The sequence below is a fragment of the Pogonomyrmex barbatus genome, unplaced genomic scaffold, assembly GCF_055798465.1.
Source record: "Pogonomyrmex barbatus isolate J1 unplaced genomic scaffold, ASM5579846v1 scaffold11, whole genome shotgun sequence".
Taxonomy (NCBI): Eukaryota; Metazoa; Arthropoda; class Insecta; order Hymenoptera; family Formicidae; genus Pogonomyrmex; species Pogonomyrmex barbatus.
The window spans coordinates 2836862-2856539 of NW_028297107.1; the positions used below are offsets into that span (position 1 = coordinate 2836862).

A 19678-nucleotide genomic window follows, 5' to 3' on the forward strand; every position below is an offset into this window, starting at 1 on the left:
CGCGCGCGCGCGCGCGCACACGCACGCATACATATAGAAGTATATATTTTACATATGTATATAATGTTTTGATTTTGTGCGATATTATAGACATCAACAGATACATATGTTTGTGTTTTAATAATTTATTATTTGACTGAATTAAAAATGTATAATACTTATAAAATAAACAAATAAAAATTAGGTACTTTTTAAAGTTTTTGAATTAAAAACTTGAAAAAATACAGCGGTTTTAAAAGCCTACAGATATAAGAATATAAAGTTTTATGAGATGATAAAACCAACGATGTATAATGAATAATATTAGTTTTTATTTTACATTTATAATTTCAATAACAAAGAAATTATCAATCATTCTCAGACAATGAGTTCAAATTCCAATTATTATATTAATCTTTTTAATATAGGAAAATTTTGTAAAAAAAATAAATCAATCACGATTGGACTATCGGAAATACTTTATTTTTAATGTTCTTAATAATCAATCATTGCTAGTAAATCATAGTATTGCTAGTTAATACAGTAACGGAGCTAGAAGTTGTAATATTTAATGTTGTAATGAGGAAAAATTTATAGAAAGAATAAAAGAATTTACAAATTTCTCAATTTAAAAGAATCTATTTTTGCAATATCTTTTTTATTATAATTTTTTTATTACAATTTTTGTTATTTTGTTAACATACAGCAACAACATACAATAACATACAATAACATTTACATTTTTGACACATTATTAAAGATTTAATTTTATCAAGGAGATATAGGAAATTTAAAAAGAAAAGATTTTTAAAAAGTTTTTAAAAATTTTATTTGAAATAAAAGATAAAAAATAATTTTATAGAAGGGTGAAAAGTTTAAGTTTCGTCACTGCACATTACATCTTTATAATACATCTTTCGAGAAACGCATAGTCAGTTTTAAATCAACTCTGATATTATTCTGATACAACTCTGATAGAGTTATCTTTGTGCAACACAGTGATCTGAGTACGATATGTAAATTAGGTATGTAAATTATTGTTATAATTAACTTAAAGCTTGTTTGTTATATGCAGCTAAGACGCAGCTAAGTAAAACGTTTTCTTTAATTTCTTCAATTTTCTTTTAACAAGTATAATATATATTTTGATAAATGTATCACATATAGAAAAAATATTTTAATATAAACTTAAAGTTTGTAAATAGGAACTACGAATATAATTTGTATCAACTTTTTATTAAAGGAGTGATTTTTTTTAAACGAGAGAAGAAAATAAAGTAACCTTTTGTTTCAAGAAATTTTTTTATTTAACACTGTTTTAGCAGGTCTCTTGAAACATTTATGAAAATTATTAATGTAAAATTTGTGAAGTCATTCAAAATTTTATTGAAGGAGTAAAAAAAAAGTATATTCAAACTTTTTAGTATAAATTATTAAAAAATATATTTAGAAATAAAATACACAAAAAGGTTTCACTGAAAAATTATCCTAAAATAAACATTTTGTGAGACTTTTTTATAAAAATTCTTGTACAAAAATATATTAAAAATATAAAATATTTTGGAGAAGTTATGAAAAATCTCTCTTAATATTGCATGAATGATTTTTATTTATTTACTTTTCTCTTTACTCGAATTTTCATTTTTTACGAATGTATTTTGCTTACTATTGAAGTCTCTCTCTCTCTCTCTCTCTCTCTCTCTCTCTCTCTCTCTCTCTCTCTCTCTCTCTCTCTCTCTCTCTCTCTCTCTCTCTCTCGCTCTCTCTGTCTCGTCTCTTCCAAATCCTATATCTTATATATTATGAATTATACTTGTAGAATTTGAGTTTTTAACATCACTAGATAGTATTTAAAAATTTAAAATAAAAAATTTAAACATGCTAATATTTTATATATATTCTTATTTTTAAATTTATGATTGTAGGCTTTTAATATTAACTATTTTATTATTTTCATATTAATTTGATCAGAAACATAGAGAATTGGTTTTTAAGAAATTGAAATTTTTTTCAAATAATAGACTATATTTGTGTGGGAATTATTATCATCAGTATTCATCGCATATGTTTTCCATTGCAGATTGCGCAAACAAGTTGTCTCATAAAAATTGAAGCAACATTGCTAACAATTCAAAGCTTTTTTCTATTTGACACTTTAGAATTACAGAAAAGTTGATATGGCGATATCAAATATAAAATCCATTCTGTTTGCGTTTGTAATTATTATGACATTTTCAGAAGGAAAATCGCAATTCTTACAAGACATGTCGTTTTTCGGAGAAAATATTTTAAATTTACTTTTCTCTAAAAATCCTGATTTAATAAGAGTAAGAAAAATTAATCAAATTGAAGGAATGATTGACATAAGAGTATTGGATTTTGTAAGTAAGAAGTTATTTGTAATTAAATTGTTCAAAATTTTATATTAACATGAATTTATTTTTAATTACAAGATAAATGTAAATTAAGCTGAATAACTTGTCCAGCAAACGGAAATGGATTGAAATGAATAAAAATGGATTCGTGTAGTCATTGCCGAATCCAAATTCTTGATTTTTTGAATCCATATTAGTTCATGAAGTGGGATTGAAATTATCAGATTCCTATGCCGTCAATCCAAAAAAGATTATGGGGATCACATCAATCCATTTTAATCTATGAAACAAAGTGCTTCCTATTCAATCTAAAATGTATTAAAATGGATAGAAATTTTCAATTTATTTTAATCTATTTCCGGATGTTGGGTGATCTTAAATTGTCATTGTTATAGATATTAAAAGTTTTTTTGCAAATGTTGTTTAAATATTTTTTTCAACAATATTTGAAGTAAATCGAAATCATAACAATAAAATGATGATATTCCATTGTTTCATGTGCCAATTCCTTTATATAGATTGGTTTAGTAGAACAGTATGGTTATCCCGCTGAAGAGCATAATGTCACAACAGAGGATGGTTATAATTTGAAAATACATAGAATACCTGGAAGTCCATTATTAGATAACAAGAGCAAGAAAGAAATTGTGTTCCTTCAACATGGTTTGCTGACTTCATCTGATAGTTGGGTACTACAGGGTCCTGGTAAAGATCTTGGTATGTATTTATTGTACACATGTATGTAACACATGTATGTAACACACAACACACATGATATGATTTCTAACATAATATACTAGTGCATGGTATAAAACTTTATTATATCGTAATGTTTTTATAAAAATGATTTTATTTTCAATTCTTCTACCTCGAATACTATTATGTAATAAAAACTTAATGATGTAATTGATGTAAACTGTTAAAGATAAAATCTTTTTTATTAAGGTATATGTAAATAAATAAATGGCATTAATTACTTTTCAATTTAAAATGGAATTGAATAGAATTTTAAATTTAATTGGTAAAACATCAATTAGTCTAATTTTAAAAATATAACGAAAAAAATATTAACGCTCAGGAAAAATTGGTTCTAAGTTTGCTATGTTTCGTAAATTTTTTGCATATTCTGCATATTGTGCATTCATATTGGGATATTATTATAACAGATTGTTACAGAGATGCACTTATAATCGGTCAAGATTTCTTGAAAGCCTATTTTTTAAAATCTAATTAAATAAATTTAATAAATCATTTCTAAACTTTTGTTCGCACAGGCCGTTTATAGATTCGAAAAATGTAATAATTGGACGATATATCTAATCTCCCCAATAATGTAAATTTCGTACAAGTTTCTAATTATTATTAAGATATTATTGAATTATCGTTCAAATGATATCGTTCAATTGCCACGTTTTTTGGTATCTGTAAGTAAACGGCTCGTAGTTACGAATGAAAGTTTAGGAACAATTTATCGAATAAAGTTTAAAAACAATTTATTTAATTAAATTCAAAAAAATAGGTGCCTAAGATCTTGCCCAGCCGCGAATCTCTATTATCAGACACATCAGTTTAGATTATATATGTACTTATTTGTATCACTATCATCATCTTGTCATCATATTGTAGCATTTTTACTAGTCGATCAAGGATATGATGTCTGGGTTGGAAATATAAGAGGAAACACATATTGTAGATCGCATGTAAATATGACGACATATGATCCCAAATTTTGGCAATACAGGTAGACGTTATGGCCAAAAGAAAAGAAGAGCAAATAAATTTTTTTAAATATAATATATAATTTTTGATTTTTAGTTTTCATGAGGTAGGGACAAGAGATCTGCCGGCGATGTTCGATTACATCTTTAATTATACAAAGCAAAAGGATTTATATTATATCGGTCATTCCATGGGAACTACTTCATTATTCGCTCTTTTGTCAACGAAACCGGAATACAATGCAAAAATAAAAATGGCTATTTGTCTGGCTTCAGTTGCTTTTCATATTAAGGAAATTCCTACATTTAAGGAAATTGTTAGTCTTATTCCAGTAATAAAGGTAAATACCAAAATCTATCTTTCATTGTAAGCGATAATTTTTAAGATATAATTAAGACATAAAGATTAAATAGTCATTAGTTTTGTGCGTAACCTGTTGAAAATGTTATCGTAAAATTAATACTTTGATGTTGATTTAATACGTTCCAGGAAATTTTAGAAAAGTATAAAATATATGATCTTCCCCCACAGTCTTCAACCTTTATTATAGCAGGAAGAGTCTTTTGTAATAATGCGATAATTCGGCCTATTTGCACTACTGTGCAATATTTATTCTCCAATCCAGCGCAATTTAATATTGTAAGTTATATAAAAGGACACAATACCATAAATAATACAATGTATAATACGTTTGTAAATAGCTTTTATATTAATGAATTTATTTGTTCTTCACAATTATATGTATCAATGATGTTATTCTTTTTTCTAATATCTTTTTCTAATTAAATACTTCTTTTGTTGTCTGTATAAATTACCTTTATTATAGACATTATTACCAAAGATAGTTGCTCATAGTCCAGCTGGTGGTTCTATACAAACAGTAGATCATTATTCTCAAAATGTTCTTGCGAGTGAGTATTTCCTTTCATATAAAGCAATATTTAATTGATATAATATCCCAGTAAAATTTCCATTGTTAAAGGGTAAAATATTATTATTGAGAAATTTCAATTAACATTTTTCTGCAAATTATTTCACAATTATATGTACATGTATAAAAATGTATATTATTTAATATCTTTCTCCTTCAAATATACTTCTAAATTTTTTATATATAGATCATATTTATACAATTGATATCACGATTATAGGTAATTTTCGAAACTATGATTATGGAATAACTGAAAATTATAAACGATATAAACAGAAAACACCTCCAAGTTACGATGTCAAAAAAATTACAACTCCGATAATTTTATTTTATGCTGCCAATGATGTATTGACTACAAAAGAGGTAATAACAATTCTTTAGTTTTTAATTGTCTGATAGAATAAGTAAAAGGCAAAATTTAACACAATTATAATAAAACAATGATTATTAATTGTTAATAACACACAAAACACACAATCTAATTGAGTCTTATTCAAAATGAAAAAGAAAATAGTGATTTACATTGATAGAAGATGACCTATTTTCATATGATTAAATCATTTCATTAATAATAATGTTCTTTATTTATATTTTTATTTTCAGAATACGTTGGAACTTAGTAAACGATTGCCAAATGTTCTTCTAACCGAGGAAGTCCCATGTAAATTCTTTAATCATGTAGATTTCCTTTGGGGAATTGATACAAAAACTCTTGTATACGATCGTATATTAGAATTGATACAAAAGTTTAATGCTAAACAAAATATATGAAATAAATCTACTCAACGAATAGAAAATTCTAATTCTCTCTCTCTCTCTCTCTCTCTCTCTCTCTCTCTCTCTCTCTCTCTCTCTCTCTCTCTCCTCCCTCCTCCCTTTTTCACTCACTCGTTAACAATACGATTGAATTTCGAATCCTTCGAATCCTAGAAATCTAGTTTTTTATATCCTTTAAAATTGTTGTTACGATTCTTACAAAAACTAAAGGAAGAAGAAAACTGTTCTCAAACTTTTTTTTGATGAGAGCAACATTGGAATTTCAATCGAGCTGAAAAAATGAAAAATTTGCGGACGCCAATAATAATTATATTTTATTTTTCTTATTACAGTACAATATTATATCATAATTATTATTTGAGATTAAAAGTATACAGAAAAGCCGTAAAAAAATGCGTTTAAAATTTCTGTACTGTACCTTTCGCATCCAAGGGTTGTTTCTATAAAAAGGAAAAGCATACAGGATTATTCAGAACAAATCTTTATTCCTGAAATATATTCCTTGATTCTGAAACGACTTTTTTCTTTTTCCAAGTTTTGTGTTAAAGTTTTTTTAATTTATAAAAGAATTACACAAAGATAGAGCAATTCGGAGCACCTGCTGCGATCAGCTGATCGTCATCCGCATTTGACGTTGCACCACTTTTTTGTCTATCTTCTGTATTCGATCTGTGAGAGAGAGAGAGAGAGAGAGAGAGAGAGAAATTAATTTTTTTTTATAATTCAAAAATTAAACTCCGAACAGAACTTTCTTTTTGGAAAAGAAGAACTCAGAGTTAAGAATATAGAGTCAAGAATATACATTTCAAGAACAAATGTTTGTTTTGAATCACCCTATATGCGGAGCTTCTGCACTCTGGGCAGTTCATTCGTACACTATCTAGTCCATGTCGACTCGTGTCAAGTGAAGGTGGTTTATAGCAACGGGACACTCTTTTGCTTTGCACTCCGCGAGACGAAGAGTGGCAAGACACTAGTTCTGTATCCGCTAATTCCTTCCTCATTGTCGGGAAATGATACCAAGTTGCCTCAGAAACATCGCCGCGCAATCGTCACGACGAAACGTAAGTGCATCTGAGACGGGTAACGTGACCTCTAAACGCGCTGCATTGCGTTTTCCGTGTCAGGGTCTCGTTACGAATCCTAGATACGTTTTACTTGCGACTACCGTATTTCATAAGTTTCTTCTTTCTTCACTAACTCGCATACTCGCCAGTTTGGAAGCTGGAACGAGGTAATTATCACTCGCGATTCAGTTATGCCATAGCTAGTAAACGCTGCTGCCTTGTGTCTGTCTTGTACATCTGATTGAATTTGATGGATGTCAACACGAAAAGTCAGAATTTTGAGCTTCTAAGGAACACTATCACTGGCTCACAAGATAGCGTAAACTTTACAATGTCACACGTGTTACAGTGTTCAATATTATAATGTTATGTTCTTATGCCACTGTGGCATTTAACTGTATGGTAATATTTTTAGGTGGCCTCATTCTTCTTAAGCAAGAAAAATAATTATGCTACTGAAGCCTCCTTTGAAACTAAACCTTTTCGCCTGCACAAACTGGACCATGGCCCATCTACTCAAATTACGGTGACACGAGATGACGCTATCGAACTGTTTAAGCAGCTACATACGATACGTCGTATGGAAACGGCTGCTGGAAATTTGTACAAAGAGAAAATTATTCGAGGTTTCTGTCATTTGTATTCTGGACAAGTAAGGATCACCTTGCAGTAAGGATCATCTTTTACACTTATTTGCTTCAAAATTTTATTTTAATCTTTTCTTTGTTGCGTTTTTTTTATAGGAAGCTTGTGCAGTTGGTATGAAAGCTGCCATGAGACCGCAAGATTCTGTAATCACAGCTTATCGTGCGCATGGATGGACATATCTGATGGGCATAGATATATTTGGTGTCTTCGCAGAACTTACAGGCAGACAAGGTGGCAATGCCAAAGGCAAGGGTGGCTCCATGCACATGTATTCTAAGAATTTCTATGGAGGAAATGGCATTGTTGGCGCTCAGGTTTGTATGATATTAAAACTTAATTTAATATTGTTTAAAATTGTTTCTCTTTTTTTCTTATATTTTAATGTTGCGATTAGGTCCCATTGGGAGTTGGAATTGCCTTCGCACAAAAATATATGAATACTGGCGGGGTTTGTCTAACGTTATACGGTGATGGTGCGGCCAATCAAGGACAAGTGTTTGAAGTATATAATATGGCTAAGTTGTGGGACGTGCCCTGTATTTTCGTTTGTGAAAATAATGGATATGGAATGGGTACCAGCGTGGAGCGTGCCGCAGCAAGCACGGAGTATTATACCAGAGGCGACTATATTCCTGGAATATGGGTATATTCCATTTAAATAAATATAAATAACTCTTGAGATTTAAATGACAAATGAGAGACAAATACCAAATAACAGCCAGCTATTAATAATATATGCATAATATTTTTATGCGTAATATTTTTGCAATATATTTTTCTCATATATATCAATCATTGATCGATAATCAATGTTAATATTATTGATATTAATAAACATTTAAAAAATCTAAATAATTTGTTACGAAAAATATTATCTTGACTAATGCATTACATTTATTTCCTTTTCCGAAAAATTCGTATTTTATGTGGATTTATGTGGTAAAAATCATATTACAGGTAGATGGAATGGATGTCTTAGCCGTAAGAGAAGCCACGAAATTCGCAATAGATCACTGTACGTCCGGTAAAGGGCCAATCGTTATGGAGACCGTGACATACAGGTATAGCGGACACAGTATGTCGGATCCTGGAACTAGTTATCGTACACGAGAAGAAGTACAAGAAGTCCGACAGACTCGAGATCCTTTGACTAGTTTCAAAGAGAGAATCCTGAATGCCAATCTCGTCACTGCGGAGGAGATCAAAGTCAGTCGCAATATCTTCATTATTACATTTTATTATGCATTAATTTATTTTATCATATTAAATATTCTCATTTTCTTATTCCAGGCAATAGAGGGTGAGATCAGGAAATCGGTAGACGATGCCATGAAAGCTGCCAAGAATGACAAAGAAATCCCACTAAGTGAGCTTACTGCCGATATTTATGCGAATTGTCTGGAGAAAGAGATCCGGAACACGACACCCTTCAGTCCTTTATCGCACGCCAGGCTAGGACCAGCCATAAATGCTTAAAACTGCTCAAAGATCGTTTCCTAAAATATTGTATATTTTACAATTACATCCTCGATGTTCATAGACTTACAAAACACAAACTAGTTGTATAAAGATGTACATGCTACACGCGAATCTTCAATTCGAAGATGTATATTATTTCGTTGAAGGAAAGCTGATATTCCTCCCTTGCAATGCAGATTAATTCGAGTGTGAGTTGCAGCATCGAATTAATCTCCGCTCCATGATGACGCACGTGTAATATTTTACGTTTACGTTTACAAGATCAAACGTGATCTTCCGAATGCCGTGATGCCGAAAAGAGGATCTACATTCTTAATAATTTGGGAAATTAAATTTACTTATATCCTTATTTATTTCCCGTGCAAGTTACCATGAAGAAAGGATCTTTCCCGACACGACGTGCGCCTAAGCCGTTTGTTAATGTGTTAATAAAAAAAAAAGAATAAATCTGTAAAAAATAATAAACATTTTTTTTTATTATAAAGAATGTGGCACGTTTGCAAGATAAATCTGAATAATAAGGATAGGACGAGTGTTCGGCGGCATTCTTGAATAGCGATTAATCGAATCGTGAGAAGTATCGAGAGCCGCGATCGGAAGAAGAAAGAAGCAACGACGTCCGTCTCGATTAGTCGACATCGAACGTCAGCCATATCTCTCTCTGGTGGCGAACAGGTGTACGGCTAGGAGCGGTTTGAGCGCACGGTTTTATCAAACGCGGCAAGTTTTTTCACGAAAGAAGAAAAAGAAAAATGGCTCGAATCGCCGCCGTGAAGGAGTATCTCGAGAAAGCGTTGAAGGACGAGAGCAAGCCATGGATGAAGATGTTCGCCCTCGCGGAGGAGAAAACCGGCATCGATCGGCTGTACATTTTCGTTGGTGAGTCGCCCGGCGAGAGATAGCGATTACACGCAAATTTCCCAGTCATTCCCATTGATTGGCCGCCTATCGCGCGCGTTTAGATAATTATTCAACCATATGCTAATGCGATTTTGCCGTTCCTCGGAACTCGTTATCACGCGCTCGTTACGCAATAACGAGTTCTAGGTGCTCGATTTTTTTTCCTTGCTTTTGCGTTACATTGCTTCCTTCTTCAATAAATATGTCTCGCTTCCTCCCGAAAATCCTTGCAACCTGTTGATCCTCATTTGGGTCATCATGTTGCTCTCAGAGGATATTGACTTTTCTGTCTTGTAGTAAAATTCTTATATACGAACAGCAGTTAAATTTAAATAGGAATATTTCAGAGAAATTATTTATTTATTTTTTTTCTTTATTTTGATAGGATCATTGATATTGCTGGCGATATACCTCGTATTTGGATTAGGGCAACAACTAGTTTGTAATATAGTTGGCTTTGTTTACCCTGCATACCAATCTATGAAGGCACTGGAAAGTCCCAAGAAAGAAGATGACACAAAATGGCTTACTTATTGGGTCGTTTTTGCAGTATTTACTATAATAGAGTTCTTTTCGGAGTATATTGTCTGTTGGTTTCCAGTTTATTGGCTGTTTAAGGTATAAGTTTGAAAGATATATTTTAAAGATACATTCTGAAGCAAAATATGAATTATGACTTTTGTGATGTAGTGTATATTCTATGTATGGCTGATGGCACCAACCGAGTATAATGGTTCCTTGATTCTATATCGCCGTATCATCCGTCCAAAGTTCATCCAATATCAGCCTGGATTAGACAGATTTTTGTCTACTGCACGTGATACAGGTAAGATCATTATTTTTAATGAAACAAATAATTTGACTTTTATAAAATAGAATTTGATATAGAGAAATATTTACTTGTGTGATATAAATCAAAGCACAAATATAAGGGCATATTATTTTTGCAGCAGTTAAAACTGCAGCTGATGCATTGTTAACCAACAAGCAAGATTGAATGAAGAAAGCTGTAAATCAAACAAAAAGAAAGTCCATTTGTGTCTTTTCCTTTTTACTCATTCCTAGCAGAGAGAGAGACAGTGTGTTTTTGTGCTTTGCTGGATATTATCGAATATTATCGAATATTATTAACAATTAACAAAAACAAAAAATGCCAAGTGGAAAATTTTATTATCTTAGTTACAATAAGCAACTGTCAAATCAGGGATCAGGGAAAACCAAAGCTGTCCAAAATTGTGAATAGATAGCGAATATGAAGGACGCACGAAACGAGCCTCCCTCTGAAAAATAAATCATTTACAGTATAATAGTCTGGTTTTGGAATTATAAAACAGTGTGGTATAAAACAAGTTCTAGCGTGATATGGAAATAGGTATTTTATTTTCAGTCACTTGGCTTATCGTCGTAGCAATTTCAAGCCAACTGAAAATAAAACCTGGAGTGTTTTTGTAATAATAGGATAAACTGGTCGCATGTGTTTTGCCATTTGAGTAATCATTGATGATATACTTGTGTTAGAATACTTTAGTTTTAGAGGAATGTTTCACCAATATTAAACTCTTTTATCTGATTTATTGAAATTATCTTTATCTTTCTCTAAATTAATTATTTGATCATTAATTATTAATTATTATATGTCAAGAAGATGTTTTAAAATATGTGCAGTATTTTGAAATAGATAAAATCAATGTTGGTGAAATCAACTTTTATTAGGTATTATTAGGTAAGTTGTTTAGGCATTACCGATAAGACGCTGGGAAGGATAGTTTGAAAATAAAAATGCAAGGCCATCGAAAACGGTATATAAAACGATATATAAATATATCGAAATACGTAAAAGATGCGTCGATAAATCTAATTTAATTAAAAATTTAATTTTAATAACAAATGTTGCCATTTGATTATTACATTGTCCATCACAATAAGGTGAATCTTTCGAAAATAATCGAGAATTATGCCTTCTAGTTAGTCGTCAATAAAACGACACGCACAATTAGTTTAAATTTGTAATCACACGTATGAGGTTGCGTCGTAACTTGCATGCAATTATCTTCGTATTTGTTAATATTCTTACGTCCTCGAATAGCTTCGATTTTGAAGTACAGATACAAGCTTAGAATATGTGTATATTGCTCAAATTAAGCCACCATCTTGATATTGTACAACTTAATAATTAATGACTACGTATCCGATTAAATCGGTATTCCATTTGTGGATCCTACGAAAATCTGAGGGCAATTTTTCTATGTCTTTCTTCCATCACTCTTAAAGTTTTTCATACGGTGTTACTGGTTGTTACCGAAAGGAGGATAAACAAACGGGTTTTAAACAAAATTGTAAATTTAGAGATATTGACAAAAATTATAAATTACTACGCGCACCACAATAAATATGTTTTTATTTTAAATGCTTCCTTTTTTTTCTATCTCTCTTGCTGATACCAGGATATCCTTCATAAACGGAAATCGATTTCCTGTAACGAGTTCCTGCGGAAAACAAATGATTACATAGCAGTTTCATTAAATATTAAAAAGCAAAGTAAAACATTTAAATCCTAAAGAGCGCAAATAAATTATACATAAATGCATAATACTAAGTTTCCATAAATAAATCGTGACGAGATGAATATTCGTTTCAGTAATTATTTATCATACAGAAATTAAAAATTTGCTGATATTTGTAGTTACAAAAGAACAAATACGATTTTAGTTTAAATAGAATTTTTTTAAGCTCTTAGGATTCGAATTCATGAAAAAAGAATTACATTTCTTTGAAGTGGAATTTCTCTGCTGTCAATGCGAGCTTTCTTATATGACGTATAGTGGACGCAGCTGCAATCTGTACCTCTGGATCATCCGAGCCCACCAAGCGCAATACGTGCTATTTGAAAATTTCGCACACACGTCAAATATAAATATTCAATTTAGATTTTGCAAAAACAACAAGCACCGAAAATGTGATTTATCTTGGTATATCAAAGCGGTATTAAGCAAGTATTCTATATTAAAAAACGAAATTCCCTAAATATGTAATAAAAATTTTTTTTATTACAAATTCTGTTTATAGAGATATCTATTGATGCATATTAAAAAAGGTTATTAAATGTTTATAATGTAAATGATTGTTAATGTATTTATTACCAATGTATTTATTTCTTGAAATTTATTTGTTTCCAAATAAATTCTCTCTTAATTTCGGGAAATTAATTTTGTAGAATTACGTCCTTTTAATATCAACCAATACTATTAATATTAATAAATATCGCATATGTGTAAGTGCCTAATTGTACCTTAATAACACCGCAGGTGTGCATGGTCACGCAATTTAAGGGCTCCTTGCTCAAATGGTACACGGCAATGCAAACACCCTTCAACACGTTCTTGTTCTTGCTGGTCATGTAATTAACGAGCGGCGCGACCGCGTTCAATTTGCCGAATTCATAACTATTTTGATTCCATTCACAGCAATAGGCTATCGCTAATGTTAGATTAGCGCGCAAATTTTCATCATCCTTAGAAAAACAAACATCGCATTATTAACACTCCGATTAAAAATATTTATAACAACCAGTAAAATATCTAAATGCGATTGCTTCAGAAAACGGAGTAATCTTTAAATATTGCAATTAAATTATACATTAAATGCAATAACTGCAATGTTTGTGCCATATAGATAATTAACAAAATATTAAAAAAAAAATTAACGAAGAGCACAACTTGACTTTGTCTTATTTCGTATATCTGCAAAGATAAGTGGAGTCGTTCGTCGGTGACTTATATAAAAATGAAAAATAAAAAAATCATCATTCTTGCAAATACATATCAAACATCATTCTTTCTTCTGAAGCAACCGCGCAAAAATTCGAGAAGAAATTGTTTTCTCTCTTAAACGGCGCTGAACCAACAGTTTCCACAAGAGCAGCTAGTTTCTTCACAACGCCATGGTCCGTCAGGATGCCCAGGTTCTCAGGATCAGTGGCGATCTCCGCGATCATGGCGCAGACCGCGCTGAGCACTTCCGTGTCCTTGCTCTCCAGGAGGCTGACCGTGAGCTCGAGGCCGCCCACGAAGGCGCGTACCATCTCCGGCGAGTCCTTGGCGTGCCGGATGCAGGGTACCAGGGCGAAGCAGGCGTTACGCTTGATCACGTCGCTGGGGTGTTTCAGCAGGGACCAGACCAACCGCACCCCGTCCAGCCGATGCTCCTGGTCGTTGATAATGTCCATGCATCTCTCATCGACGGCGCACTCTTTTAGCACCAGCGGCACGTTCTCCAGTAACGGCTCGTACGTGGCGCTCAACTGTCTAATCTGCAAAGGTTACCCGAAATATTCATTCTGCAGTATCGCCGATACCGGAGTAACGAGGAGGCATCGATCGTCGCGGGAATGGTGGGGTGCACGTTAACTCGATTAATCATCGCGGGAGCGGTACTCGCGAACCCTCTCCAACGTGCAATTAAATTTTCGTCTCATTTAGAAATTATCTCAACTAGGATAATTAAACGTAAACAGATCAATGCGACGATATTTCAATAACAAAACTGATAATTATTATCAAATTGTCAATTATGAGAATTTACCTAACAATTGGAGAAGTTTTATTATTTTAATCTAAACGTTTCTAAATTTGAGAAAAATGTCATCCTCTGTAGCTCATATTTTTACATTTTTTTCCTTTTTCAGTACAGATTTTTTTAATCATCATTAATACACATTAAAGTGACATTATATCTGTTATTTTTTTTAAAAAAAGAAGTTAACTTTCCATGACACTACATATATAGTAATTTTGTAGTAATTGTAATTTCGTATTTCGTATACATGTCTATTCTTATTTGTTATTTTAGTATGCAGACATGCGGAGTTAAACGCGAAGATTCGAAGTTCGATTCGATGCGCGGCGGAAAGAAAAGAAACCCGCGGGTAGAAGTGCACTTCCGACTTTGAACGGTCTTTACCAGTTTCGGCAGGCCCTCGTTAATTCTCAAGACATTCCTGTTAGCGGGATCTTTACAACATTCAGCGAGAGCACCCACGACGTTGGCCAACACTCGCTCGTCCTCGTTCTCCTCGAGCAGGGGCACCAGCGACGCGACCAGATTGTTCTGATTGAACCTCATTATGTTCTCTGGACTGATGGCACACTTCCAAACACCGCCGGTGACCGCGGCCAGCAGGCGCTTGTTGGCGTGCACCTCATCGCTCTGTACGAGTTTGCAAAGTGGATCTAAACCGCCGGCTCGACGCACCATTGCCCGAGTTTCCCGACTCGAGGCGCACTTGAAGATGGCCAGGGCAGAGTTCTCCTTTAGCTTCACGTTGTCATTCTTCAAATGTCGCACCAGGTCATCGATGATGCCCGCTCGCTCGAACGCTTCTCTGAAAACGTTCTGCAAATACGCGAATAAATATGTGGAAAAAAAACGATTTTGCTTTGAGTGTCTAAAAATTTGGTCAGACATAGATCTGGAAATAATTTTATTGAATCATCAAAATTATTATATATTTAAATAATATGATAATAATGTAAATTTTTTGTATCTTGTATCAACCAATTCGAACATAAATATTTTAATAACTCGACAAAATTATTTTCAGATCTGGATAAATTATTGGATACTTCAGCAAAAGTGCTTTTTCTGATATTAAGAGAAAATTTTTTTTTTTTATATCGACTTTAAAATTGTTTATAATCGTCCATAGATATAAATTATATATTATTTTGATTAAAGCAGACATCAGACTAGAGATTGATATTAGATTAGAATTTAACCAATCAGAAAAAAGAAAACCAACGCAAATTTAACAAACTACTTTGTTCGGACTGATCAATCTAAATCTTAATCTTAATCTCTAGTCTAATATTAGCATAATACTATTAACAGATGGCATAAATTGCAAAAAAAATTCAATAAACCAGGTCAGCGCACTGCTGCACGACGCCCATCGTGGGTATGATCAGCTGGGTGTGTTTTGATCTCAGAAAGCGTGACATCAAGCGAACGACGCCGTGTTTGCGAAGTTCCTCCTTGATCTTTGGGCTGCTGCCCAAAGAATCCAAGACCTTGGCACAACCTATGGCAACTGTCACAAGTTCTTTACTGGCTTCGCTCAATTCGTCGTACGGTCGACGGAGAACTTCGTCCGGCACGTCCATCACGTCTAACTGTTAAATCAAAATTCAGAAGTTAATTAGTTGCTACGCTGACCACATCAAAAAAATTGTTTTTTTTTTTTAATTTAAAATTCAAGTTTATTGCGCGTATTTGAAAAATTGTAAAATGACTAATTTGTGTTGATCAATTAATTGCAATAATAACTTACTATGAGAGGTATTCCACCGCGAATTCTGATCTGTTTTCTGGCCTTCCTGATCCGAGCTATAATGGCCATCGTTTCGGCTGCCAAAATCTAAAGAGACGAATTTTAATTGAATATTATATAATTCTATAAAACAAATAATATAATAGTAGAGACATAAAAAGATGAGAAATTTGGAATTTCAACATTTTCAATTCATTGAAACTTATTTGGAAATTTCACTGACCGATAAACCGATCGGATCTAAATTAAACTTCTTTCATACAATGGATTAAAAGATCAGATAAATTCCAAAAAAGTTATTATAGAGATAAGAATCAACGAATAACCTGAATATTTCTAGCAGGATGCTTCAGCATTTGAATTAACGGCGTTGCGATGTCCAAGTCAATTAAATATCTCTTCATTTCTGTGGAAGTTGCGATTTGTAGTAGAACCGATAACGAACCGTTTTGGCATTTAATGTCATTTGTCTCGAGGAGATTCACCAGAACCTCAAGACCGCCCATTTCTTGAATGGCCTTCTGTATGATCTGCACTACCATAATAAATAAGTTTGATATAAGACAGAGATATTATCCTAAATGGAAAAAATAAAGAATTCATGAATAAAAAAGGATCCGAATGATAAATTTATATATAAAGTTTATTTATTTTTTCGATCAGTTCAATTAGTCAATTATCGAAAATAAATTCTGCAAAGTGTTTGCTACAAATTTCGTCAACGGAAGAACCACAAATTCGATACAGGGGATTTGGCAAATTAATACTGTTAACCAAATTTTATCAGAGATATCAAAAATCCATTAATAAAATATGGCAAATTCATCACAGAAACCGAAATTTTGATTTCGTTATATATATATTGATGTACGTTGGCAATACAAACATGGTTGATATCAATTTGTTAGCAATTTCAAATTGCAAGCAATCTGCTGACATACTATAAATAACTTGTTCATTGGATTGTACGTAATCACTGATTTTTCTAATGTGACGTGATCTTATAAGAAAAACGTAACGAACCTTGTCGGTGAGATCATAATCCTTCAATAAGCACAAAGACACCATAGTGGCGGTCTGATTGCCAGCCTTCATGTACTTGAATAGCTTTTGTATGTGCCAGAATTCGGAAGGCACCTCCAATTGATCTTCTTGATATCTGGCCTCTTCCTCGCTCTGCGATTCTGGTTCATCATCCGAGCTCTCCTCCTCGGCTTTCTCGCTGATAATACGAATTCGAGGTCCATAAGGTTCTCCGGTGAGCAAAGATACCTGTTTCGGGGGTTCCGGCTCGGTCGTCACCACGACTTCCGGCTCCGGCCTGCGAAAATGAATCACTTAATTTTGACTTCGTTCCAGACAGACAAATTGTGTAAACATCATATAAAATGATATAAAAAAATGATGAAAAATTTAACGTGATTGTGCTAAGATAATTCGCCATATTGGCATCATTTTGCCAAAATATATTAATTAATTAATTACACAAATAGCTACTAATATTTTACAAAAGATCAGTATTTCTATATGTATTTTCTTAAATATATTCAATTGTAAATCATAAATTTCATGCAAGAATTTATTATGTAATTTTATAAATGTTTTTATAAATGTTGTAGTCTTATTTATTTTCGAGAAAATATCTCAAATTCTTTTATTGTTAAACAAAAAATTCAAAGTAATGTTCTTATCTAAAAATACTGTGCTATAATTAATATTGTAAAATAAAATAAACAAGCTACTAACAATACAGAAACGCAATTGGATTATCGTAGGACAATTTGTTTAAATTCATGAAATTTTTATTTGCTTACTCAGATTCCGGCTCCTGCACGATTTCTTTCTTCGGCACACTCTCTTTCTTTCTCTTCGGTGGCATCTTTTATGGCGAACATTAAAGGATAAACGGAGTCTCTTAGAAAATATTCATGTTCGAGCTTGGCATAACTCTAACTATATCCACACTGAGGAGGATAGCGCAGTATTGATCAAACGGTTATCACTAATCTCGCTTACCGGAATACCAGAGCTTTGCCGCTTATAACAAAAAAAAAAAAAAGAAAATTTAATTATTGCATTTGCAATGCGTATCGATATTGGCGCTGTCTGAAATAAACCATTTTCTAACAGGTCAGTCGTCAATCTCTTCGTTTATTTGGTTAACTTTGCAAAATTTTCAGTTATTCCGAGGATACATCCGTGATACGATCTCGTGGATGCTCCGATAAAACCGCAAATGTGAAAATGTCGCGTGAATTATCGACAACCTGCTAAGAGAGCAATAGAATAAACCATTATTCTCGCGAGAGCTCCGACGGAACCGATTAGGTCTTCAAAGGCTGCGAGGACGAAGAACTTGTATATTTTGAGATGGAGACGAGCGGGGCCCTGTCAAATGGATTTGACAAAAGCGATAGAGTAATTTTCGCAATAATATGCATCACGCAAAAAAACTGAAGGGAAAATACGAGTAGGAACGGCATGAGCAAATGTTCGTCGTGCACATACATGCTTCTCCGTCCGCCCTTGTTTTACTCATGCTCTCGTTGTGCGCCTGGCTTTGCGTGTGTCGATGGGGATTCGGCTACAATCTGAAGGACCGAGAAGTAATTCGCTCGCAGAAGTATTTCTGTCTCTACATGACCTACATCTTCTTGAAATAATCCTAATTTGTCGGTTTGATTCCATTTTGAGATATAAACTCATCTTGTTTTTTTTTTTTTTCTATTTCGAGATATTTGTAATTGTCGTATTAAACTTGTTATTGCATTAAAATGTTCGGAGGATATCATATTTTGTAATCTAAAAAAAAAATGTTTAAATTATCATAGATAAAATGCATTTTTTTAATTTCTGTCAATATGTATGTAACATGTACAATATTTACACAAACATAAAATAATGTGGATATATTTGGATAGTTAAATTTGTATAATAATATCTGATGAAATATTTATTACTTTTCATATTTCTTAAAACTTCCAGTCTTTATTTGATTTTTCAAATTTATAGATGATATATTATTATTGATATATATTATTACATATGTAAAAATTGTATATGCAAGATATTGATAAAAAACATAATAAATAATTTAATGAATAGAAAGAAAGCGATATTGAGAACATTAATTATGGATTTACGATTTATTTAAAATTTATTTAAAAGTTTCTCTGAATAAAATCTGTCAAAAGCTTAAAAGATATTTTAGGACTTATTACATATATATGACTAGGAATAAATTTGGTTATTCAAGAACATTCTAATAATATCTAAATGAGGATATTACAAAGATATTGCATAAGCAGATATTTAAATCCTTAATATATTTTACTACCTAAAAATGTTTAAATATGTCCTGTAGATATTCCCTTTTATAGAAAATCCCTCGATGTATATTTATAGGATATATCTAGGATCAAATTTTGCTATGTGAATTCGCATTCGATTTTCCGACAAAAATTTCCGCACCTAAAAT

At 32.2% G+C, this 19678-nt stretch overlaps 4 protein-coding genes across 8 annotated transcripts; 3 read left to right on the forward strand and 1 right to left on the reverse strand.

Annotated features, from left to right (window-relative positions):
* Positions 1-845: 845 nt before the first annotated feature.
* Positions 846-5801, forward strand: LOC105423374 (lipase 3-like). Of its 2 annotated transcripts, none has more exons than XM_089071300.1 (9): positions 846-1004; positions 2060-2360; positions 2873-3071; positions 3981-4095; positions 4170-4413; positions 4563-4712; positions 4900-4984; positions 5225-5367; positions 5608-5801. In XM_089071300.1, exons 2-9 carry the CDS (start codon positions 2157-2159, stop codon positions 5773-5775), a joined length of 1308 nt encoding a protein of 435 aa, XP_088927426.1. In that variant the 5' UTR covers positions 846-1004; positions 2060-2156; the 3' UTR covers positions 5776-5801. The 2 variants fall into 2 exon arrangements, with proteins under 2 accessions (XP_088927426.1, XP_088927428.1); XM_089071302.1 differs by having other exon boundaries at positions 920-1004; positions 2218-2360.
* Positions 5802-6637: 836 nt separating this feature from the next.
* Positions 6638-9440, forward strand: LOC105423352 (putative pyruvate dehydrogenase E1 component subunit alpha, mitochondrial). 2 transcript variants are annotated; one of them, XM_011633074.3, is made up of 7 exons: positions 6638-6845; positions 6998-7015; positions 7264-7500; positions 7592-7810; positions 7891-8139; positions 8454-8702; positions 8787-9440. In XM_011633074.3, the coding sequence occupies exons 1-7, from the start codon at positions 6795-6797 to the stop codon at positions 8970-8972; spliced, it is 1209 nt and encodes a 402-aa protein (XP_011631376.1). In that variant the 5' UTR covers positions 6638-6794; the 3' UTR covers positions 8973-9440. The 2 variants fall into 2 exon arrangements, with proteins under 2 accessions (XP_011631376.1, XP_011631378.1); XM_011633076.2 differs by lacking the exon at positions 6998-7015 and having other exon boundaries at positions 6639-6845.
* A 151-nt stretch (positions 9441-9591) lies between these two features.
* Positions 9592-12282, forward strand: LOC105423351 (receptor expression-enhancing protein 5). Of its 2 annotated transcripts, none has more exons than XM_011633073.2 (4): positions 9592-9854; positions 10261-10493; positions 10566-10701; positions 10829-12282. In XM_011633073.2, exons 1-4 carry the CDS (start codon positions 9728-9730, stop codon positions 10870-10872), a joined length of 540 nt encoding a protein of 179 aa, XP_011631375.2. In that variant the 5' UTR covers positions 9592-9727; the 3' UTR covers positions 10873-12282. The 2 variants fall into 2 exon arrangements, with proteins under 2 accessions (XP_011631375.2, XP_011631374.2); XM_011633072.2 differs by having other exon boundaries at positions 9596-9854; positions 10826-12282.
* gudu (Armadillo repeat-containing protein gudu) lies at positions 10958-19215 on the reverse strand. Of its 2 annotated transcripts, XM_011633071.2 has the most exons (10): positions 18015-19215; positions 17224-17521; positions 16527-16730; positions 16201-16287; positions 15794-16042; positions 14835-15266; positions 13780-14184; positions 13165-13386; positions 12640-12755; positions 10958-12361 (listed from the first exon to the last, which is right to left on the reverse strand). In XM_011633071.2, exons 1-10 carry the CDS (start codon positions 18077-18079, stop codon positions 12328-12330), a joined length of 2112 nt encoding a protein of 703 aa, XP_011631373.2. In that variant the 5' UTR covers positions 18080-19215; the 3' UTR covers positions 10958-12327. The 2 variants fall into 2 exon arrangements, with proteins under 2 accessions (XP_011631373.2, XP_088927425.1); XM_089071299.1 differs by lacking the exon at positions 18015-19215 and having other exon boundaries at positions 16527-16735; positions 17224-17361.
* Positions 19216-19678: the final 463 nt, after the last annotated feature.